Below are 26,578 nucleotides of genomic sequence, written 5' to 3'. Positions count from 1 at the left end.
TCCTCACCGAGTGAGGCAGGCCCTGGACCTGGACGGACCCGGAGGATCACACAACATCACACGAGCACTCTGAACAGATCCGTCCATCCATCCATCTGTCCATCCGTGTGCCCATCACCCACACACAGAAACCTGTGAACACAAGTGTTTTCTTTTCCCAAAGCGTCAGGCACCTGCACAAATCTGAAATGTGAGCAGCTTGGTGGGTTTTTAACTCATGTTGATGACCAGCACCCAGGTCATCAGGCCTGCCCCAGATGCCCGCTCACACCCCTTCCCCATCACCACCTCCACTGTCAGGGGTGTTGCCTGTCCTTGAACTTTCTGAGAACGGAAGCCACGGCGTGAGCTCCGAGTGTCCGGCCCCTCCCACCCTGCACAACGTCTGTGGCTCCACCTGCCTCCGCACTGCAGATTTTGGTGGCAACTACATTACTTTGTTGAATTCTTTTGTTGACTTTTCACTGTACCCAAGGTATTCATTGGTTTTATAGGAAAACAAACAAGCAAACAGAAAACAGTAAGATGAGAGCGGTCACAAAGTTATGCCCAGGACACGACGCTCTTGTCTGTAATTAAGAGAAGCCTGTGCTCCTTTACTGTGCACTTAACGTTCAAAATGAACAACAGAACAGCAGATGGAAGCAGTCCCTCTTCCCTGAATAACGGGCACAGCGCTTACTATAACACTTTATATCTGTCTCATTAGTGTATCAGGAAAAATCGGGGGAAGACTAAGGGGGGCCCTTTCCTGTAGCGCCTCCCCGAGGACGTGACATCGTGCTTTTATTAAAACTGAGGCAGAGTCGGTTTACAATGCTGTTAATTTCTGGCGTACAGTGAAGTGATTCACTCACGCGTGTGTACATTCCTTGTCATGTTCTTTTTCACTATAGACCATCAAAAGGCATTGACTATGGGGGTGGGGAGGGTGGAGCTCAGTGGCAGAGGGCGTGCCCAGCACGCACAGGGTCCTGGATTCAGTCCCCAGCACCTCCATTAAATAACTAACTCACCAACCTAATTACCGCCCCTCCTCCCCCGGCAACAGAAAGGGATTGACTATAGTTCCCTGGGCCGTATGGTGGGGCCTTGTTGTTTCACTTGTTGAGCTTATTTAAATATTAAAAATAGCCCATCATTTTGTGGCTACCCTCTTCCGTCTGCCATACGATAATGTAGCCACAGCTTCACGGCTCATCCTACTTTAATCTCTTCAAGAGACAGTTGGCGGAATGCTCTGCAGGGTTCCTACACACGTGGAGGGACCCCGTGTGACCACAGCACCCCGCCCTCCCCGGGCGGTGGTGTGCCGGGACCTGAGGGAGGCTGTGGTGAGAAGCAACAGCCGACACCACCCCTAAAGCGGCCACTGAAATAGCAGCAAAGAATCCCAGCGGGGAGGCAAGTAGGGAGAGAAAATGGGCTCAGAAATACTCAATCCAAGAGAAGGCGGGAGAAGAGGAAAAGGGGACAGAGCGGAGGACAAATGGGGATGAAACAGAGGAGGACAGACGGCAGCCTGGCCGGCCCACCCTCCTGGTGAATGTGCGTCACCAGAGCAGGACGTCACAGCACTTCCAGCCTCGTCCTGTGTCCCCAGTTTTCCCACTGGCGTCCGTGTCTGTTCCAGGACCCAACGTCGCATTCAGTTGCTGTTTGTCCTTGGTCTTCTCCAGTCTGTACCAGTGGCTCAGTCTTTTCCTGTCTTTGAGGATTGTCTCATTTCTGAAGTGTACTGACCAGTCACTTTGTGAAATGCTTCAGTTTGGGTGTGTGTGATGTGTTCTCATGATTGAAAAGAGGCTGTGCATTTTTGGCGAGAATACCACAGAAGTGACGATGTCTTTGTCAGTGCACAGCACAGGGGGCTACGTGATGTCAGTCCGGCTTATTACTGATGATATTAGCCTGGGTTACATACGTAAGGTGGTTTCCGCTGGGTTTCTCCGCTGTAAAGCTATCATTTTCCCCTTTGCCGTTAATACATTGAGGAAGGAAACTAAATATAAATACTTAGGTTAAAAGTAAAAGAATGGAGGAAGATACCCCATGTTAACCCATGGAAAGGGAGCTGGAGTGGCTATGTTAGTGTCAGAAAAGTAGAGTTCAAGGCAAAGCATCCAAGGGTAAGGAGGCTCATTTTATACTGATAAAGTGTTCAGTTAACCAACAGGACATACTAATCTAAGGTTTCAAAATGCACAAAGCAAAAACTGATAGAACTGCAAGGAGAGACAGACAGATCTCAGAAAAGCCAACACCCCTGTCTCAATAACTAAGTAGCAAGTAGATGGGAAATCAGTAATGCTGTGGGACACCTGAACCACACCATCAGCAGACTTGACTTCATCAACATTTCTAGAACCTTCCACCGAGCAACAGTAGAGCACACATGTAAGCACACATGTAACAGTTATTAACACATATTCTGGACCACAAAATGAGGCTCGATAAATTTAAAAGGACCTGAAACATACAGCGTATGTTCTCTACCAACAGTGGACTTAAGTTAATAATCAAAACCAGAACGATCTTTTTAGCAATAAAGTATTTTAAAATTAAAGTATACACATTTTTTCTTAGACATGCTGTTGCTCACTTCATGGACTGCAGTGCAGTGGAAACAACTTCTGTACGTACTGGGAAGCTGAGACTCACTTTATGGGGGCGCTCATCCCACCGCAGTGGTCTGGGACGGAGCCTGCAGTGTCTCTGAGGTCTGCCTGTGCTAGAGAAGAAGAAAGGCGAGCTCATCTTCCACCTTACAATCTACTAGAAAAAGAAGAGAAAATGAAACTCGGTGTAAGCAACAGATCAGCGTAGAAGTCAATGGGGGAAAAAAGAAAAAAAAAAACAGAGAAACCTATGAAACTAAGAACTAGATCTTTGAGATTATCAGTAAAATTGATAAATTTCTGTCCTGACTGATCAATAAAAGAAAGAAGACACAAATTGCCAGCATCAGGAATGAAAGAGGTGGCATCACTTCATACTCTGTATTGAAAGGATGAAGAACTTTATGCTGATTCAACAGCTTAGATGAAATGGGTAACTACTTGAAAGACATAAACTACAACATTCAGTCGAGGAAAAAGATAACCTCAGTAACTCTGCATCTATTAAAAATTCAACATCATATACAAATGATAATACATCATGAGCAAGTGAGATTTATGGCAAGGACACAGGTTGATTTAACACTTGAAAGTCAATCAATATAATCTACCATACTAATAGACCAATACAAATATTCTTAATAGATGTAGAAAAAAAGTTTGACAAAATCAAATATCCATTCCTGATAAAAACTCTCAGTAAACTAGTAATTGAAGGAAATGTCCATATACTGATAAGGGCAGCTACGAAGTACAAGACAATACTATTCTTAATGGTGAAAGACCAAGGCTCCCCCCTAAGATCAGGAGGAGCAGGGATATCTGTGCTCAGGCCTCCTGTTCAGTGTTGAACTAGAGGCTCTGGCCAGTGCGATTAGTCACGAAAACAGCGTGAAAGACGTCTAGACTGGAAAGAAGGAAGTAATAAGCTTTTTATTTACAGATAACTTGATTGTACGCATAGAAAACCCTAAGGCATCTATTAAAAAGTTACTAGAACTAATAAGTGAATTTAGCAAAGTTGAGATAAGTAGACAAAAATCAATTTTATTTCTACGTATTAGCATTTAACAAAGAGAAACTGGAATTTAAATCCTGTTTACAATAACATAAAAATGCCAGAGATAAATCTGACAAAAGATATGCGAGATCTGTAAACCAAAAACTGTAAAACACAGATGAAATAAAGAAGGGCTTTAAATAAATGAGAAGCTATACCATGTCCACTGACTGGGATGCTCAGTATTATCAAAGTGTTAATTCTCTCAGACTGATCCATAGATTCAGTGCAATTCCAAACACTATCCTACTCAGCTTTCTGGTAGACGTTGTCAAGCTGATCCTAAAATTCATGAGGAAATGCAAAGGATCTTGGATGACCAAAAGAACTTCATGAAAGAACAAAGTTGGAACATTTATATTACTTGGCTTCAAGGATCCTTATAAACCTACAGTAATGAAGACAGCTTGAAATATTTGCATAAAAATAGACAAATAGACCAACTGAACACAGAGAGTACAGAAACAGAGTCCTGTATGTCCAGACCACTGATATTCAACAAACGGGCAGAAGTAATTCAGCAGAGAAAGGATTATTTTTTCAACACAGTCCTGGAAAACTGGACATCCATTTGCACAAAAAGCCCCCACTTTGAATCATATCTCACATTGTATACCAAAACTAACTCAAAATGGGGAATAGACTCAAACGCAAAACCTAAAATATAACACCCTTGTGACTTTGAGTTTAGGCAAAGATGTCTTAGCTATGACACCAAAAGCATGATTCATAAAAAATAAAACATTGATATATTGGTCTTCATCAAAATTTAAAATTTCTCTTTGAAAAACTTCTAAGAGAATGAAAAGACAACCTACAGACTCAGAGAAAATATACTTAAATCGCATATCTGATAAAAGATTTGTATCCAGAATGTACAAATAATTCTCAAAATTCAACAGTAAGAAAGCAACTCAATTAAAAGTGGTTAGATTTGAGCAGAACACTTCCTTAGAGATGGCAAATAAACAGTTGAATAGATACTAAAGTCATGAGTAAAATACAGATTAAAACCACAATGAGATAAACTCCCACACACGTATGAGAATATCTAAAATTGAAAAGCCTGATCATACCAAGTGCTGGTGAAGATGTGGAGCACACACAGCACGGGGGTGCAAAACTGTACAATCACTTTGGCAGCTTCTTAAAAGCTAAGCATAAGCTACCATATGATCCAGCCATTTCATTCCTAGATATTTACCTAAGAGATACAAGCGTATTTGTCCCAATAAAGACTGTGCACAATGTTCATATCAGCTCTATTTGTAAGAGCCAACAACTGGAGGCAACCCAAATTTCCATGAGCAGGAGAGTGGATATGCAAACTGTGGAACATTCATGCAATGGATCAACACTCAGCGATAAAAGGAATAACCACTGACAAACCCATCAGCAGGAGTGAACTCAAATTAACTAAATTAACTATGCTGAGTAAAAGAAGCCAGACAAACAGACAGACCTACGAGTCCACGCACAAAATGGAAGGAAACGCAACCAGTGACAGAGCAGATCAGTGCTTGCCTGGTGATGAGGGTCAGAGAAGATGGACCACAAAGGGGAAACAGACATTTACTGCTTTGACTGAGGTGATGGTTTCACAGATGTATACAAATGTCACAACGTATCAAATTTGGATATGTGGTTTACAGTGTATAAATTCAACCACAATAAAGCTGATTCAAAGAACCCTAAGGATGGCTCAGGTCTACCTTAAATGCCCCGACCCCCACATTCCCAGCGTTCCTCTGGGTGCACATGCAGGGACCCTAAGACACAGGTGGGAGGTGGAACACGAAGGGACCCAGGTGGGCGGAGACCTAATCCCATTAAACAGCTTTGGCGGCCGCTGGCACCCGGCCTTCGAGGGACACACAGGAGGGGCTTCGCTGACCCGAGGGTCTCTAGGCCCCTCGGGCATCCCTGCGCCTGGGCCAGGAGATTCTCCCCAGTGCGGGGCGGGGCTGGACTCTGTCACGGGCGGGGCTCTGGGCCAGCGGTCCGGCCCACAGCCCATGGACACACCCTCACCGAAAACCCCACCCCAGGCCCCGCCCCGTGTAGCCTCTGCAGCCCCGCCCAAGGCACGCCCCTTGCCCTCAGGTCCCCTGTTGTCCAGGCCCCGCTCCACCCAAGACTCCGCCCAGGCCCCGCCCCTCCCCATCATTCGCCCGCGGGCCCCGCCCCTAATTCTCAAGCCTTGCGTCGTCCAGACCCCGCCCCGCTCCGGACTCCAACTCACGGCACTGGCTACCCCCCAGGCCCCGCCCTGTGTAGCCTCAGCTGCCTCACCCAAGGCCCCGCCCCTCGTCTCCTGGTCCCGCCCCTCTCTGGACTCCACCCCGCCTCCCAGACTCCGCCCAGGCCCCGCCCCGCCCCGCCTCTAGCCCGCAGGCCCCGCCCCGCCCGCGCAGGCCGAGCCGCGTGTGTCCCGAGCGGCCGCAGACGTGGGCGCAGGCCTCGGGTGGCCGCCGCGCCCGAGTGTGACGCCAGGTCGGGTTCAGAGCGGCCGAGAGCCTCGCGCACGGCAGCCTCCGGACGCGGCCGCGCAGGTAAAGCCCCCGCCCCGCCCCGCCCCGGGAGCGTGGACACTCCAACCCCGTTCATCCACCGCCCAGGAATCCCGAGGGTCCTTGGGGTCCGGGGCTCGGGGATCCCCAGGTCCCGGGGCCGGGGTCCCCGACACCGCGCCCCGCCCGCCCAGGCCCGGCGCGGCCCCGTCACTCCACGCCCAGCGCGGGCCGCGCGCCCAGGGCTTGGCTTTTTCTCTTTATTCGGTTCCCTTCTTTTTCAAACATTACTGAAATAAAAGGCGCCGACTCCAGTGCCGGTGCCCGTGGGTGATTGTTCCCCTGAGGACCGACCGAGGAGCGCTTTTGTTATTATAATTTATAAAGGGATTGTCGGAATAGCAAAGGGCTGAGCTTCTGACAGCAGCCTAGCCCCGCGGCGATGAGGGCGCCCTGGGTTCCCAGCTTCCCAGCCGTAGCTGGCGGTCTCCCCTGCATTCCAGTTTCCTAGGAAAACCCTGCAGCCCAGTCTTCCTGGTTTCCAGCCCCAAGGAACTAGGAGGGGGTTGACCCCCATCACCCGTGCTGTCCAGGCCCAGGGCCCCCAAGGTGTGCAATGGGTGTGTCCAGGGAAGGGTGGCAGGATTCTCAGACCACTTTGCTGTGCACTGGCCCTCAGCCAGCGGTCAGCACGACCTTGCTCTTCTGGGTGGCAGTGGGAGTCTCCCAGAGTAAGTTACACAGGCCCCCTCAGGTCAGACACTTTTGTTTGCCTGTGACATCTCCCTGGAGGCCAAAGTGTGCCCCCTGGTCTCCAGCTGGACCACAGCCAGCGATGCTGATTACTCTTTTTCTTTTAGAACTGAAAGAGAGCGCCGTTCTTCCTGGCACGTGAGGAAGGAGAGTTTATGTCTGTATGGGATGGTCACTTGCGCAGCGGAGGCCAGGGAGTGGGGGAGAGTGGACCCCCAGCAGTGAGTGAGAGCAGCGGGCCACCCGTCCCCAGGCGCTCGAGGTCAGGATGGGCCCCACAGGCAAACAGAGTCCCTCGTCCCTGCCAGTCCCCACGGGAGGGTCTTGCCTCCTCCTCCTCTTCTGCCTGCGGTTGGGGACCTCTTGCCCACAGAGCTGCCAGTGCCCTGACCACGCGGGGGCCGTGGCCGTCCACTGCAGCGCGAGGGGCCTGCAGGAGATCCCCAAGGACATCCCTGCCGACACTGTGCTCCTGAAGCTCGACGCCAACAGGATCGCCCGCGTCCCCAACGGAGCCTTCCAGCACCTGAACCAGCTGAGAGAGCTGGACTTGTCCCAGAACGCCATCGAGAGCATTGGCCCCGCCGCTTTCTCGGGCCTGGCTGGGGGCCTGCGGCTGCTGGACCTGTCTCACAATCGCATCCGGAGGATTCCGAAGGACGCTCTGGGCAAGCTCAGTGCCAAGATCCGCCTGTCGCACAACCCGCTGCACTGCGAGTGTGCCCTGCAGGAGGCCCTGTGGGAGCTGAAGCTGGACCCCGACTCCGTGGACGAGATCGCCTGCCACACCTCGGTGCAGGAGGAGTACGTGGGGAAGCCTCTGATCCAGGCCCTTGACTCCGGCGTCAGCTTCTGCAGCATCCACCACAAGACCACCGACGTGGCCATGCTGGTCACCATGTTCGGCTGGTTTGCCATGGTGATCACCTACGTCGTGTACTACGTGCGCCAGAACCAGGAGGACGCCAGGAGGCACCTGGAGTACCTGAAGTCCCTGCCCAGCACCCCTGTGTCCAAGGACCCCATCAGCCCTGCGCCTTAATGCCCACTGGCTCGAGCAGCCCGAAGCCCACGTGTCTCCCATCGCTTTTGTAGCAGATGGTGACTGACTCACGCCTTTGATGTTCCCTTGGTGAGGTGGTGACACGGTTGCTTCTGTCCAGTACTTCCTGATTACACAGCACTTTCCCTTAGGGCAGCGAGTGGCTGTAGCATCCTTCAGGCCAGGTAATTTTACCGTCAGCCCCAGGGGCGGAGAGGTGGAGTATCGCAGCCGGAGACGACCCGCTGCGATGTAAAGCCGGGCAGTCTGTCACCATGTTCAGTGTCCCTTCCACTCTGGTAGCCTGTCCCCGGGGCACCCAAGCATTCAGACAAGAGTGAGTGTGTGCCCTTGATTGAGGCTCCCCGAGGACAGTGGGTGCCTTCTGTCACTTGAAAGCACAGGTGATCCTGTATGTGGAACTGACTTGCCTCTGCATCCCCAGTGTTTCCTGAACATGTTTGACCGCAGTACTCTGTCCAGAGCGAAGCGGTAGAGACCAAGGGTTTTTGGAGAGGTGAGTGGAGTGTCTAACCTTTGAACGACTCTTTTGTTTATTCTCAGAATGTTTGTTAAGAGTAACACTTGTACCAAAATTTCAGTCCAGGAAGAAGGAAAAAAACAACCCAAACCAAAAAGCAAACAATCAAACAACCCCCCCCCCACCACCAAAAAAAAAAACCATGGAGAGGAACCTGAGAAGGGTCCACGGTGGCTCGTCAAGGGGGCAGAGTCAAGACGAGCAGGGTCCTGCCCGGTCCCTGTCCTCCGCCCGCGCCCGCTCAGGGCAGGGGGGCCGTCATCTGGGGTCGCTACGTGCCTTGCTCTTCTGCTCGCTGAAGCCGCTCCTTCCCAGAGGACGGGAGGGCTGACTGATGTTTCAAGGCCAATCAGTAGGATGACTCCTTTTCGCCAGCAGCGGGAACTCTCTCTCTCTCTCCTTTTCAGCTTTGCTGCCAGGAATCTCAGAGCAACTTTAATGCTCAATTTTCTTACCTACTTCAAGTTCAGGGTAGACCTTACCTCCACCTAAGTAACCCTGACTTGTCTTTCCAATTTTATTTTTTACTGGTTTTTTTTTGTATGAGTGTTTATATTTTACACTAATTCAAATATTTTGGGGGGAAGCAAGAAGGGGTACATCACTTAGGGATCTGAGGAATAAAGGACAGAAGCCTTTCTCAGCAGACTCTTAGAAAGGATGAAGACTGAGGGAGGTTTGCATTGGAAGGTGTCATGTGACTTGCAGCAGGAAACAGATTTACAGCACACACAGCCGAGACCCGAAAGGCACATCTGAACAAGGTCATGATTTTTCAGTTGTGATGCATTAAAAAGAAACAACCAAGAGATGCCAATACTCTCCCACACCCAGACGCCTCTCTCCTGCACTCACGGGGGTCTGTGCACAGCCACACGGTGTGAATGGGGGCTCTGTGCTGTGAGTGTGGGTGGGCGCTTCTCTGCCCACCGTCCCGACCAGGGGTGCCGGCGTGGGAGGCAGGGCTCAGGTGATGCTCCGGATGATGCCAGTCCTCACGGAAACGGGCGGCCCGCCCATCTTTCCAGTGAGAGCTAAGACCAAGCAAGTGGACCTGGGCGTCAGTCCACTTGTGGGACAGATGCCACGTGGAGCAGGTAAGTGTGGCTGCTGGCTGACCAGGGGAGGCAGGCTCCTTGGGGGAATTAGGTCTCCCCTCCCCACCCATCCCGGGGTACACACAGGAGGGAAAGGGGCCCTGCCACACCAGGAGCTTGCCACCTGGTGAGCTTGCCTGGTGGTCGTGACCCTGGGTCAGGGGGAAGGGAGACTGAGACCTGGCTGGAGGTGGGGGCGAGTGTTGGGGTCCTGCTGCTGCGGGTCACGTCCTTTGGGTGCGAGCCGGCCCGGGCACCTCGGGGCCTTCCTCTGCCACTGGGAGCTCTTCACTTGCTCTTAAGCAGAATCAGCCCAGGGCCTGGATGCTGCCCAGAAGCTCTTCTGGGGGCGCACAGGGAGTGGGTGGGCTCCTCCCCTCCCCTCCTTTCTGCTGGCCCCCAGCCCCCAACCCACCTTCCCCTTGGTGTGGGCCTGCCAGCATCCTGTTCCACTCTGCGGGGACGGGGACATGGGCCCAGGACCTCGGAGCACACCAGAAGGGCCCCTCTCTGCCCAAGTCCAGAGTCGGGGGCTGCCCCTCCCTCCTGGCCTCTCTGGGCTCCTCACCCCTCGTGGAGTCTCCCAGGAGAGGATACCTACCTCCAAAGACCACCAGGACCCCAACTGCAGGACCTGGAAGCCCCTTCCTGCTCATGGGAGCCCCCACCCCTGGTGCCTGGGAGCCCTTGGCTCTCCTGGGGTGCAGCCCTCTCCTCCCCCCTCTCCTCCCTTCCCCTTCTCGGATTTCCCCTTCCCTCCCCTAAGGGGCTCCTAAAGATGATGTCCTGTCTGCGCCCACCCTGTTCCTTGCAGCTATGTGTGTGCGGATGCCCGGACCCCCACGGGCTTCATGCTGACTCCCCACCTCGACCCCAGCACCCATGGGCCCGGTGTGAGCGGGCATTTGACCCCATCTTCTAGTTCTGCAGAGGCCGGGGTCAAGCCAGCCCCATGAATGGGACCTGTGTTGACAGGGGTGGGGACAGGGCAAAGGGGGTGCCTCAACTGGCCCGTGTCTGTTGGGAGGCAGTGGGATGGCAGCCTTTGTGGGACACAGGTGACCCCTGGCTCTCGTTACATTCCAGGTAAGAGGCCTCAAAGAGCTTCATGCGCATGGCCTTGCTTACCCCTACCTGCAAAGCCCCTCTTGCCTTGGGAGGTAGCACTTCACAGGGTCCGGATGGGATGACTTTGGGGTTCCTCCTGCAGCAGAGGTGTGGCGGGAGCAGACTGGCCCAAGAACCACCCTGCTGAGCCTCTTTTCCTTCCCATGGGAGTTGAGGGGGGCCTCAGGGCCAGAGTGGGGGGAGGGGAGAGGCAGTGAGGGGGTCATGGGGCACTGTGGGGCCCCTTGGGAGCCGGTCCCCCGACCAGGCCACTCGGGTTTGAGATGAGACTTCCTTCTCTCTTGGTCCCTGGCCTCACCACGGATGGTCCGCTTGGAAACTGGAGCCTCACCCTTGACCTGACCCTGGGAAGGGATGCCCCACATTCACAGCTTCCTGACACCCCTGCCTCCCTTCCTCTTCGGACTTCGGGGCCCTGAGAGGCCCGCCCGGCCATGCCCTTGGGTGGTCTAGCAGTAGGGGGCGAGCAGGTGTACTGCTGAGCCCCAGCAGGGCCGGCCTGACACGCGGGAGCTGTCCCTGGTGGGGTGGACTCCCTGCACAGAGGAGGCTCCCAGCTCTGCTCCAGAAATGCTCCCAGGCCCCCCGGGAGGCTGGCGGCAGGCTGTAGACAGACCTCGAGGCTGGGGCTGGGAGGGAGGTGCTGGCACCCTCAGATGCGTGAACTGGCTCCTCTCCTGGAAGGGCCTGGATGCGGGAACCAGGGACCGCCCGTACCACAGGGCCCCAATTCCCCTCACAGATGGACGACAGTTTCAGTTGTGAGACTAGGGTTAAATGGATGTGCTCTGTTCCTAATGGAAAGTTGCTCCAGGCAGATGGGGCAGGGTGTACAGGAAAGCAGGGGCCGGTCAGGTTTAGCTCCTCAGCTGGTCATGTTCACACAGACATCCAAGGAACGTGTACACTCAGACGCCCCCTCAGCCAGGGGTTCCAGCGGGGCCAGCTGCCTTGGACGGCTCCTCCCAAGGGTCAGCAGAGTCCCAGGGCCTCAGCAAAGCCAGGGCGGGAACGCACAGGCCACCTTCCTGGGAGCTAAAGGCAGCCGAGGTGGCCCGGGGCCTGGGCATTGCCGGGGCCCCGTGGGCCCGCTCCTGCGCGTTGCTCCCGGGCTCCTTTGCAGCGGGTCCCTCGGATGTGTTTGCACGAGGCTTGGGTCCTGGACTGAGTGACCCAGGGAGGAGGCCCTGCAGACTGCGGTCCAGGTGGAACATTCTGGACCTGCAGCCACTCCCAGCCTTGGCGGGAGCTGGGGGCGGTTTCGGGGGTTGTCTTTCCTGCAAGCTTGGCCCCAAACCCAGTTCTCCTGTCCTCCCTCCTGCCTGTGAACCCTCAATAAACCTCTCTGTGTTTAAAGTCTGTTGTCTGTGGCCCCGCAGCCCCCAACTCCGCCCAGACTCACCCTCACGGCAGACCCGGGCTGGGGATGGTGCCGTGGGTGCTGGGCCGGCTTGGACTGGCTCGAGCCGGCTTGTGATGGCTGATTGTGAACTTTTTAGGACTTTCGTGAGCCCGCTGACATCATGTTGGCTTGAGGGCTTTTACTTCAAGGCAGCCACAGTCGGGATCCCCTCTCCTGCCCCGAGGAGTTTGCTCGCATGCTGCTGGGGTCCCCTGGGGGACCCCGCCTGCCCCCAGTGAGCCGATTCTGCGTTCACAGCACTTCCCCTCGACAGGCAAGTTCGGGCAGAACAGTGGTCCCCCAGGAAGTCCGAGTCCTAGTCCCAGGAACCTGTGAAGATGAGGGAGGGCCGCAGGCCAGGGTGCGGGCGCCTCTAGGAGCTGGACGAGGCCGGGCATGGGGTCTCCCCTGGAGCCTCTGGGGGGAAAGCCGCCCGCACCTTGGCTTTGTCCCAGTGAGACCCATTTTGTACGTCTGGCCCCAGAATCCTAAGAAAATAAATTCATATTGTTCAGGCCACTATGTGTGTGGTCCTCTGTGACAGCAGCCTCAGGGACTGACACAGCCTCCACACAGAGCAGCCAGCGTGGTCGGAGCAGATGGCCACCCGGGCTCCATGGCCACCTTGCTCGTCCTCACTGAGTCCTGATTCCTGGGCTCAGTGTCTGTTTAACATTGTGGCCGAGTGACCACAGGGCTCACTTCTCCTGTTGGCCTCACCCCCTCTCCTGTGAGACAGGAGCTCCCCCCGGACCAGGGCCCAGGGATTGCGCCGGTGGGGGCGCAGCGGCGCTGGAGCTCCCACCCTGCTGGCCCCCATGGTCCTCGCACACACCAGACACTCACGCTCCACTACACACGTCCGCTGTGTGAACACAGACACAGTCCTACACACACACCTGCACACACACTCATGCACACGTGCACAGCAGGCACAAACACTCACGTTCACTGTGCACACACACCAGGCGAGCCCACTCACGTTTAGTTGTACAGATTCACTCTCGTGTTCACACAGGGCCATACACCACACACTGGCACACGTCCCCACTGGCAGGTGCACACACGCACACACACACATTCATCTCTCCCTGTCCAGGGAAGGTCTGGAGCCCCTCTCAGCCTCGCCCACCACAGGCTGCAGAGAGGGAAGGCCTTGCCGGCCCCTGACCCGGGGCCTTGGGGGGGCCCCACTCGTGCCAGGCTGGGTGTGGGGCCAGAATCGGAGGCAAGGACCGTGCACTGGGAGAGAAGTCTCTTCAGGGGGCGGCAGCTTCGGGCCCGGCTTGGGGGAAGGGCAGCTGGGTGAGTCAGTGAGGGCAGGCTGTGCTTGGGAGGCCCCGGCGGAGGACGAGCTGACATGCTGACACGATGAGACTCGGGGATCAGCGGTGCCCGAGCTGAACGGCCTCTTTGGAACCAGGCGTGAAATCAGTGCTCAGGCCTCCAGGACGGGCCCAGGGCCACCCGCCGGCCGGGAAGGGGCAGAAGGCGCGAGGACAGGGTCTGCCCGCAGCTGACTCTCACAGCGGCCTAGTGCGGCCGGGAAGATTTCTATTTTCAGATGAGAAACCTGAGAATCTGAGACCCAAGGGGAGAAATGACGGGGACCCGGGAGTCGGTTTGCTGGGGGCAGAGCAGGGCTGGAATCCCAGCCTTCTGACGCCCAGGCCTGGAAGTTCTCACTCAGGAAACGCGGGCCCTGGAGTGCTGTCAAAACAAAGAGGCAAGTCCTGGGTTTAGCACCACGGTGAAGGACAGCCCGTGGGAGAGGCAGAGCAGAGCCTGGGCTCCCCAGTCCCCTGCCTGCGTGCAGCCGTGCTGGCCGGGGGCAGGGGTGCCCTCGCTGGGAATGGGGTGCCCCGGGGGTCTGCCTCTGTAACCATGACAACCGGCTAGAAGGAGGGTGGGTGCGGTGTTGGCTGCCAGGCTGGGCCTTCAGAGGCAACTGCACACCTGCCTGGTGTTCCTTGCAAGGTGAGGTGAAGAGTCAGCGCCCCAGAGCGACCAGCACACTGGCCGATCTTCCTCCTGAGCCCAGCTGCTCTTGGAGAAGAGGGGCATTTGAAGGGCTGCAGAGGCAGTGGAGGGAGAAGCAGCCTGGGAATAGTTGGAGAGTGGCTGCTAGGCCAGGACACCCATCCCAGAGCCCGTGTTGGCAGCCAGCCCTCACTGTGGACAGGGAGGCTGAGGCACCAAGTGGTAGTGGACTTGTCCAAGGGCACGTGAGCTGGTGAGGGGTCAGCTGGAGTGTGACCAGGCTGCCGGGCAGCAGTGACCGGCAGACAGATATCCCGCAGCCTCCATGAAGCCTCTGCAGGCGGGCAGTTAAGATGCTGAGAACTTCCCGAAAGAGGGAGAGCACGTTGGTGTAACGATATGGTGACCACGTTCACCCGATTTGTAGCTGTGGCAAGCGTAGCTCTCAGAGCGGAGTCAGGACACCGAGTTGCCACCTGTTGAAAGTCCCTTATTATTTCAAGTCACATCTGACTCCCAGTGCCCGGCCAGCCCAGGGCAGGGACCCCCGTGAAAATGCTTGCCGTGGCTCTGCCTGCATCCCTTTCATGCCTGCCCAACCACACGCACACTCAGACTTCTGGAAGAGTAGTGATGGGGCCTGGAGACGTCTCTGGGCAGCGGTCATCTCTGTGCTGGAATTCCCTGAGGGGCCCGTTGTCTGAGACCGTGTTCGGGGTGGGCACCTAGGCCCCCTGGCAGAGCTCTGAGCCACTGCCCCTGCCAGGCCCCACCAGGGCAGCCCCTCCACCCTCATGGGTGAGCTGGAGGTGGCCCCCTGGGGTGGGCACATGCAGTCCTGTTCCCCAGAGCCCTTGGCAACCCCCTGTCTTGGCTCAGCTGGCAGCCTCCCTGAGCACACTTCTGGGAACCAGCCAGGGCAGACCTTGCCTGGCTGGAATCCAGGACTGGGATCTGCTGAGTCTCTGCGGGTGGTCATCACCCGGGGTTAGTGGCCTTGGCCAGAAGGCGGCCCTGCATGTGGTCAGTTCCCCAGTTCCCTGCCAGGTTCCCCCGGGCTTAGCAATCTCACAGGGGTCACTGGATCAAGGACTCAGAATGGACACCAAGCCTCCTGTCCTCGCCCCAGGCTGAGAAGTCGCCTTGGAATCAGAGCCTGCCAGTCTGGTGTCGCAGTAATCAGAACACCAAGACTGAGGCTTTCCGGGCCGGCAACTTGCAAACAGAAGAGCCGCCTGGCTCAGTTTTTAACTGTTTAGCAGCCCCAGGAGCAGGAGCTGGTCAGGCCCTGGTCACCGTGGCTGGCCTGGGGACGCCTGCTGTTGTGACATTTGCTCGATGACCTGTGGGCATAGCTGGCCGACTTAAGTCTGTTTTCCACCGGTCAGACTTCCTCTGCCATGAATATTTGCTTGTGTCCTGTGTGGGGCGCCGTGTTTGCGTTTGTGAGGCTCCTCAGACTCGAATACTGACTTCTGAGTGAAGCCGGCCCCAGTCTGTAGTCCTTTCTGCCGTTTGCCCTGGCATCTCAAGTCTACTTGTTTGTATTTTTAAAAGATACAAAGTTACGTGTTTAACAAATATATCAACTGCACATAACACTGTAACTTTCTGTCTCGCCTTCCCTTTTCGTTTACTTCATTCACTTCCTTCGTTTTTCCCTTTAGAAACTCTCCCTCCAAGTGGAAAAAGAAATTCTATTCCAGACCTTCTATTTACAACATCTGTAACTCTAATTTTTCCAAATTATGCCATGCCAGGTTGAACTGTTTAATTTTAGTATAATTAATCCCTGGAGTCCAACCTTTCCCTCATTTTTTCAAAATGTTTTTGCCTATTATTTCTTTGAGATGCTCTTATGGGTCACTGCATTAATTAAAAAGGGCAGCGTTGGGATTTTGACCGGCACTGCATGAAACTGCAGAGCAACTGGGGAAATCTTGATGATGTTAGGTTGTCAATTTGAAGATTTGTCCAAGTCTTCACCTGTCTCTTGCAGCCGGATTTCTGTGGCCTCCTTAATGTCTGTCTGCAGGGAGTTCAGGCGGCTGTAACCAGGTACTGCTGTGTCCGGGGGAGACTGTGCATCCTTGTGAACGTTATCATTCTGTCGGGTGAAAAGCTCAAGGGACGTGACTGAATGCAGCTCTGTCCTCTTCCCTCACCCTCACCCCCGCCCCAGGAAAGTTCCCGACTGGCCGTGAGCTCTTGGGGAACAGGAGGGGTTCCAGGACACCAGGCAGGAGGGGGTCTCGGCTCTTCCAGGCGGTACAAGTCAGGAGGGGTCGGAACCCCAGGAGCAGTTGGCAGCCCTCGAAGAACCCCGTTCCGGGCCCCGAACCTGTGAGTACGTTACGCTGCACAGGCGGGGGCCTCAGGCTTGCTGGCTCGTTGACCCCGGGAGACGGATGGCATCCTGGATCGTCCATGCGGGCCTCATGCGGCCTTCAGGGTTGTTACAGGCAGAAGGCGAGGCAGAGAGAGACAGAGGAGGTGGTGTGATAGGGACGCCACTGCCTGCGGCCGGCGGCGAAGGTGCAGGAGGGGCTGTGAGCCAAGCACGTGGGCCCACCTCGAAGCTGAAAAAGGCGGGAGACACTCTCCCCTGGAGCCTCAGAAGGAACCAACCCTGCCCACACCTTGATTATGTCCAGTGAGACCTGGAAGGGACCTCCGACCTCCAGGACGGGGAGACAACGTTGTTCCGTTATTTTAGGTGCGTGATATCTGTCACAGCAACGTGGGAAATGAAGGCATGGACCACCTGCTGCTTCGCGGGCACGCTGGTGGCGCCAGTCTGCTGTCCTCTCGACACAGGACGAGTAGGGTGGGCTCTGATCCTTACACATGTTTAGTGGTCAACTGAACCCACAAAGTCCTCGTACTGTTTCTAGCAGGTTCCATCAGGCAGAGACTGCAGGGCATCACTGTCTGTCTCCTTTCTCACACAGCGTCTCTCTGCCCTTTGCTCTCACCGCAGAGGCCAGAACTGCCTGGACTTTGGTGTGTAAACAGTGGTGCCACCAGGCCCCTGGTGCGTCCCTGATTATAATCTGAGGGCTCCCGTGTCTGACGGTAACTGTACTGCTGGCCACCGGCCTGAGTGCTTCTCTGTTACCATGAATTACAGACATGGAAGAGGGTCCCCGCTTTGGAGAACCGTCTGATTTGTTACAAAGTGAAGTTCTGCTGCCGGATATTTACCAAGAGAAATAAACACACGTGTCCACACAAAATTATTCAACATGTTTACCACAGCCCCAGACGGCAGCCACCCCAAAGCAGATCAGTAGGAGAACCGGTAAACAAGTGATGGGACATTCACACGATGGAGCAAAGCCACAAAGCGAGCCGTGAAAACCGGCAGTGAAAGTGAAGAAACTGTGGGTGCAACAATGCGGATGAAAGTCAGAAGCACTAAGCTGAAAGGGAAACAGACTAGAACCTCCCGCCACAGAGAGCAGGTGGCGGAGGAGGGACCGGCCACAGGGGCGCGGGGGGCTCCTGTGGGCCGGAAACACTCCAGCCTTGTTTGGGAGCCAGTGCGTGCACAGGTGCAGTTGGCAAAGCTCACCAAACAGAACGTTTAAGGTCTGTGCATTTTAATTAAATAAAATTAAATACATTAAATCAAAATAAAATTATGTGAAGATAAGGGTCCCTAACAAAATTAAAAATAATATTTCAGAGTCATAAAAAGAACCACAGGCCTCACTGAGATGCGCTTCCCTGGGTTTGCTCACATGCTATTGGCGTAGTGGATTATTTTAAGGGCTCTCCTCATATTAACTGCCTTTCTGCTGGTGAAGAAACCGTCCTCAGGCATTACACGGCACTGACAGCTTCGATTTGCAGCATGTGGTTCACATCAATGAATCTACGTCCAAAAGTAGAGCAAGTCCATCGTTTTCTTCCAAATGTGGTTTAAGTCCAATTTTGTCCAGGAAATAGAGGTGGCAGGTCAGTGACAATGACGTGGGCACTGCAGTTGCCCACGTGTCTGGGAACTGTGCTGGGGCCGCCCGGCACTCACAACACGTAATCCTTACCGTAGCGCAAGGGACGAGAGTCCTCCTCCCTATGTTAGACCTGGGGGGATCTGGGCACCAGGGTGTGGGGATTCAGTAACTTGCTCAAACAGTGAGTGGAAGAACCAGGGTAATAACTCTTCTCTGTCTGACCGGAGAGCTGTGCTTTTCACAGTCCTGCTGGACTGTGTCTTCTCAGCAGTGTGCACCTGGAGCACCTGCACCCCGGGGGGGCTGGGAGCCCCTGGAGCACCTGCACCCTGGGGAGGCGGGGAGGTGGGGAGCACCTGGAGCACCTGCACCCCGGGGGGGCTGGGAGCATCTGGAGCACCTGCACCCCAGGGGGGCTGGGAGCCCCTGGAGCCCCTGCACCCTGGGGAGGCAGGGAGGTGGGGAGCACCTGGAGCACCTGCACCCCAGGGGGGCTGGGAGCATCTGGAGCATCCGCACTAAAATTCCAGAGGAGGAAAGGAAGTGTTTTGTGGGCAGTCATGTGCGGGGCGGTGTGGGCCGTCTCTGAGGGGCAATGTCAAGCTGAGATGAAGGACAAGGGAGGCCAGCCTGAGGGAGGAGGGGGCCGGGCAGGGGCAGGGGAGGGGGAGGCAACCAGTGGTCCTGCAGGGCCTGGAGGTCACGCTGAGGAATCTGGGCTCTAGTCACTGGACGGTTTAAGCGTGGCCAGGACTGTGTGGTCATGTGTGTGTCCCCAGGTCCAGCGGGGCAGCTGGCACACAGCGGACACTCAGCGTGAGAGCACACAGTCACAGCCACCTAGACCATCAGGCAGCACTGAGCCTCCGCTCTGTGCCGGACCCAGGGGAGTTGCCTGAGACGCAGCCCCAGGCAGGAAGGGACTGGAAGACGTGTGTGCACATGTGTGTATGCATGTGTGTGCACAGATGTAAGTGTGTGAGTTTGTGTGTGTGTGCACGTGTGGGGTGTGTGGCTGTGTGTCCATGTGTGTGCACATGGGTGGAGTGCGTTTCCTTGTGAGTGTGTTTATGCAAATGTGTGCACGTGTGGGGGTGTGCAGATGTGTGTGTATACGTGTGGGGGTGTGGCAGAGGGTGGGGCTGCATGCTGGTGGCAGGTGAAGGGGTGCCACTAGCTGGGCAAGGCCCCCACACTGTGGCCGGCTCGCTCTTTACTCAGTGTCCACTGATTTAAGTGTTTGTCTCACCCAGACACACACAAGTCAACCATCCCAGGTCTCTGGGGACCCACCTGTGGCAGGAGCCCCTGGGTGAGGGGCCACTGCTCCCAGCCAACCGTGCCTGAGGCGCCTCTCTGCAGGCCCCCGGGCCCATGGCCCTTCTTTGGTTCGTCTCACAAGCTGCTCATGTCCTCCCTCAAATCCCACTTAAAATCAGAACATCCAGCAGACCGCAAGGGCCATGGCTTGTCGCCACATCCCTTCTGGGAGGGTGGGTGGTGAGCAAACCGAAACCAAACCAGGACACCCACCTGAACCTGAACTTCATATATACACCAAATATTCCTTTAGTACGTGTTCTATGCAATATTTGGGGTATGTATTTCTTAAAAAGCATTTACTGTGTATCTGTAATTCAAATTTAACCGGAGATCCTGCATTTTTATCTGGCACCTTCAACATACCCTCCCTGGACCAGCAGATCCAACCCATGGCCCAGACCCACTAGGGCCCCTGGCTGCCCAAGGCAGGGATACAGCCAGGCCTTTGGGACAGTGACAGCAGGGCCGGGGGGTGGGGGCTGTTGCAGCGAAGGGCACAAATACTGAGTGTAGACAGGGGAGGGGGGTTCCGTGCCCACAGACTTACCCTGGGGACACTCTAGCCCTGGGACTTCTCTTTCACACAGGCCCCCTGTCCTGGCCCACACCCCCCACCCCCACTCCCCTCTCTTTGCCATTCCCCATGGGCAGGGGTCATCTTTGTCCGAGCTCAGCCCCAGCCTCCCAGAAGCACATGGCCCACCAACAGGCCTGAAGCAGGCTCTTGAAAAATCTCCACTTTGGGAAATCAGGAGGGCCCTGGTAACAGCTTTGAGGTTCCAAGTGTGGTCTGGACTGAGAGGGAGCGGGCTCAGGACAGGGCTCCTTCCTGGGGCAGCTGGGCCGAGCCAGGTGTTGCGTGGAGCTGACCGGGGGATCCAGGACTCGGGCTGGCTGCAGCTGCCTCCCTGGCCCTGACTGTGCGATCCTGGGCAAAGGACAGTGAGAATTTTAAAGCGGAAACAGCAGAGCCGTAAACAGAGCATGAGGCCTTCCTGCCGCTGAGCCCCTGGCTCCCACGCCCCACGCCAGAGCAGGCTGGGGGTGGGCCACGGAATAGGTCCTGGCTGCGCGTGGACCCCACTGGGCCTTCCGGGGAAACTCCTGGCACAGGGACTTTCCCTTCCAGCTAGGAGGCTGCCCGGGGCAGGGGTGGCACCTCCCCTCCCCACCTGGTTTCCAGGGTGTCACGTCACACCTAGCAGCTGTCCCAGGGAGGCAGGAGGCCATGCCTGGTGTGAGGTCAGGGCACCGGACGTCGGAGGAGCTGGGCAAGTGCAGGCCCAAGGAGGCATTCCAGTCCATCCCACACCCCAGAAGGCCAGCCTGGGTGCAGAGGCATGAGGGTCCCATCACCCAGGGGTCTCCCATGGGTGTGGCCTCAGAGAGGAGACAGGACCATGCCATGCTTGCTTGGGATTCCTGACCCGACCCCACCCCACAGCGTTCATGGGTAAACTGAGGCTGGAGGAGGAACTTCCAGCACAGGAGAGGTGCGCTGGTGACGAGGGACCTGGGGGCACATCAGGCTGCAGTGGCAGAGTGAGTCCTCAGCCCGGGATGCACTCGCCATGGGTCGAGTCCCCGCCAGACTCATGCAGAAGCAGCAGCGCTTTTGTAAAAAGCATCATAAATATATTTCAGTGTAGACAGGACACAATAAATAGCTGGTACAAGTGTGTCGGACAGCACCGAGCAGGCCCCGCTGGGCTCCCTGGCCAGGCCCCGTCCAGCTGTGTGGCGGTTGCTCTGGCAAGGTGACAGGGCTGCTGTTTTTGAGGTAAAATTTTGTAGGAACTTTTCCCTTAAAGCAAAGTCCCTGCATGACACCAGACCTGTAGGGGCAGCTCCGGTCTTCTGCCTGGACACCCATGGAGCCGCCCGAATCGGGCCATCACAGTTACCAGGGCGGAGGGGACGATGCCCCTGGCTGGACAAGACTGGGGATGGCAAGCTGGCAACTCTGGAAGCCATGGCTTCTCCCAGGCTCGTCCCCCCCACCTCCACCCCCGGAGGTTCCAGAGCTTCTCGGGTGGGATTCTGGGGTGCGGCCAGGTGGTCCTGGCCCTGGGGCCCCGGGCCCATCACCCTGTCCTCAGCTTCAGCACCCTGGACAGGGGCTCCTTGGCGCTGGAGTAGACTAGGTAGGCCCCAGCTGCCGTGCGGAAGGCTTCCCAGTCCCTGCAGCCGAAGGTCGGGAGGCTGTGCACGGCCACGAAGCCTTCGTACCCCTGCCACCTGTGGGGAGAGCTGCCGTCAGCCTCGGAGGCAGGGACGCTGGTGCCAGGAGGGGAGAGGATGCCCAGGTGTCGGGACTGCTCTGCCTCCCTGGGTCTCCCACCCTGCCGGCTTGCACCCTGTGGTTCCGTAATCCTCGCCAGGCCCTCGCCTGCACTTCCCACAGGCCACGCTTCCCGGGCCTCACAATCTCCCCAGGTTACAGTCCCGGGGAGCTGGGCCCGGAGGGGCTGTCACAGCCTGCAAAGAGCAAAATGAGCTCTTTTTGGAAGAGGGAACTTCCCTGTCCGAGACCCTGCAGCTGCGTACCCACCCAGGGTCCTGCCCCAGCCCAGAGTGCCCTCTGGGTGCCCCCAGTGAATGGAGGCTGCCAAGGGGTCCTGGCAGCTTGGGGGTGTTAACAGCAGGGCCGAGCCCCAGCCCCCTCCTCACTCCTGGGGCGGGCGCAGACAGTGAGGCTGGTGCCCTCAGACACACACGGGCACCACTCGCATGTGGCACCCGGCATACGGCTTTGTGGCCCACGCCCCCATGGGAGAGTGCCACGCCCAGTTCTGCCCTTCAAAGGGGGTTTACTGACAGTAGTTCTGTGTCCATCGGGTGGAGGCCCTGGAGCAGGCCGCCTGGATCAAAAGCAGCAGCAGTTTTAATTTAGTGTTTTTCCAGGTGACTTTCTGGAAAGGCTGACATGATTCCTGTCCTGGTGGGAAAGGAGCAGCCCCTGCGCTCCCGCCCCCAGCACTGTGGGTCTTTAAACAGCGTCCAGACAGACGGGGAAACATGTTAGCTTCGTGCTTTGAGAAAAACAACTTCTACTGCGGTTACTCACGCTTTCCGTTTTTTCTTCCAAAGACCCCTGTTCGTGCCTTTTGCCCATTTTCCCCCATCCCCAAAATCTTTTATTACTTTGTGGAGCTCCTGTTCAGCCGAATGTGTGGTGAACAGTGGACAGCCTGTCTTTTCATTTTGAATAAGATGCCCTTTGCATAGAAAAGCTTTCAGTGGAGGCAGTCGACGTGGCCACCTCTTTCCAGCCTGTGCAAAACCTCCCGTCTTCTCTGCAGAGCTTGCAGGTTTTACAACATCATTTCAGCTTTTCTTCTACTATTTCTGCTGTTGAAGGTTTTGCATTTAGACGTCTGCACCTTACAAAATGTATTTAGTGTATAATATGAAGCAGGGATATAGCTCTGTTTTCTTCCATATGAACAGAAAATTACAGGAAATTATTTTATTAAGTAATGTGTCCTTTCCTCATTGAATTGAAATGTAATGTTACCACACTAAGTGGCTGTGAAAGGCTGCTCTCTTCTGGACTTCGTTCTATTCTTTCTATACATTTGTTTATTTTTTAGCAAAAATCCCACTGCTTCATTTGTGTGCTGCCCAGAACTTCACTAGTCTCCTTTTCAATATTGTGTTGCCATCCTTGAAAATGTATTTTTCCACATGAATTTTTAAATTACTTAAAATTTTTAAATCACTTAAGATTACTTAAAATTTTTTAAATTACTTCGTCTTGTTGAAAACAGCAACACGTTAGAAAGACTAAAGAAAATTGATGATTTTTCTAATAAAATACAGATGACCAAACTCGTCTCAAGAAGAGGTGGGAAACCTGATTAAACTGATAGCCATGGAGGATACTGGACAAACTGCTCAGGCACCGCTGAGAAGGGATCAGGCTGAGGCAGCCTTGTACATGAACTTAACATCTCGGAATGGAAGCAGACACGTCCTGCTGCTCAACCCACTGCCGTCCACAGGTGCATCTATTAAGTTAGGGCCCATATCAGGCCCCCAGAAGACACCACAGAGCCATTTCATTTCCTATTACAGATGCAAAAATCTGAAGTCAATCCTAACAGTTGTTGCCAGGGGCATGGAAATAATTGTACATCATCAGTGAAGGGTGTTCGTCCCAAGTCGTTACATCAACAGATTCACCAGGAAGAACCACGCCAGGCACTAAGGAGTGCCGAAGGGTCGCCGCACGACTGCTCACATCCCGCCAAACTGTGGCTTCCAGCCAGTTCCCATCAAGCCAGCAAGACAGAACTACTGGCCGCTGGCACCAAGACTCAAGACGGTCCTGGAATTTCTAGCTTATTGAGAAAACTAGGTGAACAGTAAAAACCTTCGCACTACAGAGCAAAGCTGCCTTCGTTCCCAGATGTGGCTGCACTCCCGGCACTCCCACAAGACTCTTCTTCAGAAAACTATTAGGACTGATAATGTAGCTCAGTGGCTAGACACAAAAAGTTCATTGTCCCGACAAGGAGATGGAGATGGAAGGGTACAGAACTCAGCAAATTCCCAGCGTGAATGTAAGGAGAATGCCACAGCACCTCTGTGGGGACGTGCACAGCCTTACTGAAAGACACGTGAAAAATAGGGATCTGCCACAGATGGAGACACTTGATAGAATAAAATAGGAATAACTCTCAAACTAGTGTCTGCACACTGCATCTCCAGCCAGCATCCGAGGCCACGCGCATCTGTGTGAATAGCGGGTCACTGGCTGGCCCAGGGTGGGACCCGGACTCAGCCTGCACCCAGGTGCACCCGGTGCCAGGCGACCCCAGGGCCCAGTGGCCTGTGACTCGCTCCGAGCCTGTGGCCACCGCAGGGAAGGTGAGCACACCGCCGGTGAGCCGAGGGAGCGGGGAGGGGCACGGTCTTTACCTGTAAATAATACTGTTTACCGAGAAGGTAGTTCCATCGAAGGAGTTTGCAACCACCAGGAAATAATCTTCTCCCACCGAGAAGAACTCCCAGTCCAGAGCACTGCCGGAGGAAGTGAGCAAACATGAGGACGCGGCGCCCGGAGTCGCTGCCGGAGAACTAGGGGCACGGTGTCCAGCCGTTTCCTCCCCCAGTCTCCGGACTCAGGGTGGGGTCCCACCTCCAAAGTCCACAGAGCGGGGAGCGATTTTCTCAGCTGCACAGTGAGTTGGTCTATTCCAGGGAAATGCAAATTTGTCGTTCATTTTTAAAATTAAAAGTCAGTTTAATTGTACTAAAATTTGCATAACATAAAATTTTCCACTTTACCCGTTTTTAAGTGCTCAGCCCAGTGGCATTAAATACCTTCACATTGCTGTACAGCCATCGCCACCATCCATCTCCAGAGTGTTTCCACCTTCCCAGACTGAGACTCTGTCCCCATGGAACACTCAGTCCCCGTCCCTCCACCCCTGGCAGCCACGGTTCTGCTTTCTGTCTCTACGAGTCTGACTCCTCCTGGGGCCTCATACAAATGGAATCCTGTTGTATTTGTCCTTTTATGACTGGCTTATGTCCCTGAGCATAATGTCCTCAAGGTTCACCACATTGTAGCAGGTGTCAGGACTTCCTTCCGTTCTGAGGCTGAGCCATAAAGAGTCCATTGTAAGGATGGACCACCATGTTCACCCATTCATCTGTCGATGGACACTTGGGTTCAAGTGTGAACAGAACAGTGATGCTATGAACACAGGTGCAAAGGTCACACATTCTGAAGAGGTTGAAATAGTCACAGGAACAAACCCAAGCTCCTGGTCACTCCCTGAAGGCCTGCAGCGCCCCCTGGAGATGGGAACTTGAGGGCACGGGCAGAGAAGTCACCCAGTTGCTCTCACTCCCCCTGACACCTGTTCAGGTGCCAGTAGGATCTGCTGACACAGAGACGACCCCTTACATTTTGAAGCTGTGGTTCTTACTGCCAACAGACTCACTGCATCCTGTCTTCAGCAAGAGCATCCTGAACTTGCTAAGGGTGAGTCTGTGCTCAGATCCAACAGGTGGCTCCTGGAAGGACATCCCAGAGCCCCATCCCACCCAGGAGGCCAAACTGGGCATCAGCCATGGTCTCCAATCACCTCTCTGATTACTACAGGCCCTGTGCCCACTTTACAGATGGAGAAACTGAGGCCACAGCCTTGCAGCAAGCAGGAGTTAGTTGGAAGCCAAAGGCCAGGCCAGTGCATTTATGTCCGGTGGCTCAGTGCTATGACCTGTTAAAGTAGCAGGGGGCCACTCTCTCTTGGTTGATACTCAACCCGGGTTCCTTCTCTGTGGGGAAGTGATGGTGCTGACCTAGAGCAGGGTGCTCCAGCAGGACCCTGAGAGTGAGAGGGCCCACAGAGGGACCTGGGGGCACGTCGGGAGGCTGAGGCCAATGGGGGATCCCTCCTCACTGCTTCCTTCTTCCATTGGCCAAGATCCTGCCTCATGCCCCTTCTAGCCATGGCCAGTTATGACTTGGTCATTGAAAAAAAGTTCATATAGTGTGGCTGCGGGCACAGGGCAGCTGTGTGGTCCCACGTGCATTACTCCTCCAACTGTAACTGAGTTCCAAAACCAAGGCCTACAGAAAAGAAGCAAACAGCAAAGCATTGACTTACACTGTGTGCACCACGGCCCATATCAGAAGCCGCTTTGGCTTAACGAAGCAGAAGGCAAGCATCCTGCATGGCTTTCTGTTCTGCCTCCAAAGCAGCATGAAAGTAAGTCCGTTGACAGTAATTTGAAGTATATTTTTATTCTTCAGAACCACACCATTTGTCAAAAGGTGGAAGCAGACAAGTGTCCATCAACTGATGGAGGATAAACAAACAGTGGCAAATAAACGTGGTGGAATATTACTCAGTGGTTAAAAGGACTGAAGTGCTGACACGCCGCAATGTGGACAAACCTCGAACACGTGCTGAGAGAATGAAGCCAGACGTGAGAGGCCACGTCCCATGTCTTCCAGTCACACGAGGTGTCCACAGCAGGGAAGCCCAGAGGGACAGAGAGCGGACCGGTGGTTGCCAGGGGCTGAGGGAGGTGGGGGGAGAGGCAGTGGTAGCTAAAGGGTAGGGGTTTCTTTTCGAGGTGATGAAAATGGTCTAAAGCCACTGTGGTGATGGTTGCACACATCTGTGAATTTCATTTTAAAAACCTC

At 55.0% G+C, this 26,578-nt stretch overlaps 2 protein-coding genes across 2 annotated transcripts in view; one reads left to right on the top strand and one right to left on the bottom strand.

The window, feature by feature from the left end:
- Positions 1–6,091: 6,091 nt before the first annotated feature.
- On the top strand, positions 6,092–12,105 carry LRRC3 (leucine rich repeat containing 3). Its single transcript, XM_074342541.1, has 2 exons — positions 6,092–6,230; positions 7,049–12,105. Exon 2 carries the CDS (start codon positions 7,210–7,212, stop codon positions 7,981–7,983), a length of 774 nt encoding a protein of 257 aa, XP_074198642.1. The 5' UTR covers positions 6,092–6,230; positions 7,049–7,209; the 3' UTR covers positions 7,984–12,105.
- An 8,987-nt stretch (positions 12,106–21,092) lies between these two features.
- TSPEAR (thrombospondin type laminin G domain and EAR repeats) overlaps positions 21,093–26,578 on the bottom strand; it is a 124,275-nt gene continuing 118,789 nt past the window's right edge. The window contains exons 11-12 of the mRNA XM_074342442.1: positions 24,337–24,438; positions 21,093–21,651 (exon numbers count right to left, since the gene is read on the bottom strand). Coding sequence (XP_074198543.1) covers positions 21,498–21,651; positions 24,337–24,438 — 256 coding nt within the window. The 3' untranslated portion in view covers positions 21,093–21,497. The remainder of the gene's footprint in view (positions 21,652–24,336; positions 24,439–26,578) is intronic.

Source organism: Camelus bactrianus, chromosome 1, assembly GCF_048773025.1.
Source record: "Camelus bactrianus isolate YW-2024 breed Bactrian camel chromosome 1, ASM4877302v1, whole genome shotgun sequence".
Lineage (NCBI taxonomy): Eukaryota > Metazoa > Chordata > Mammalia > Artiodactyla > Camelidae > Camelus > Camelus bactrianus.
The sequence above is the reverse complement of the archived record's forward strand: the minus strand, read 5'-3'. Positions and strand labels throughout refer to the sequence as shown.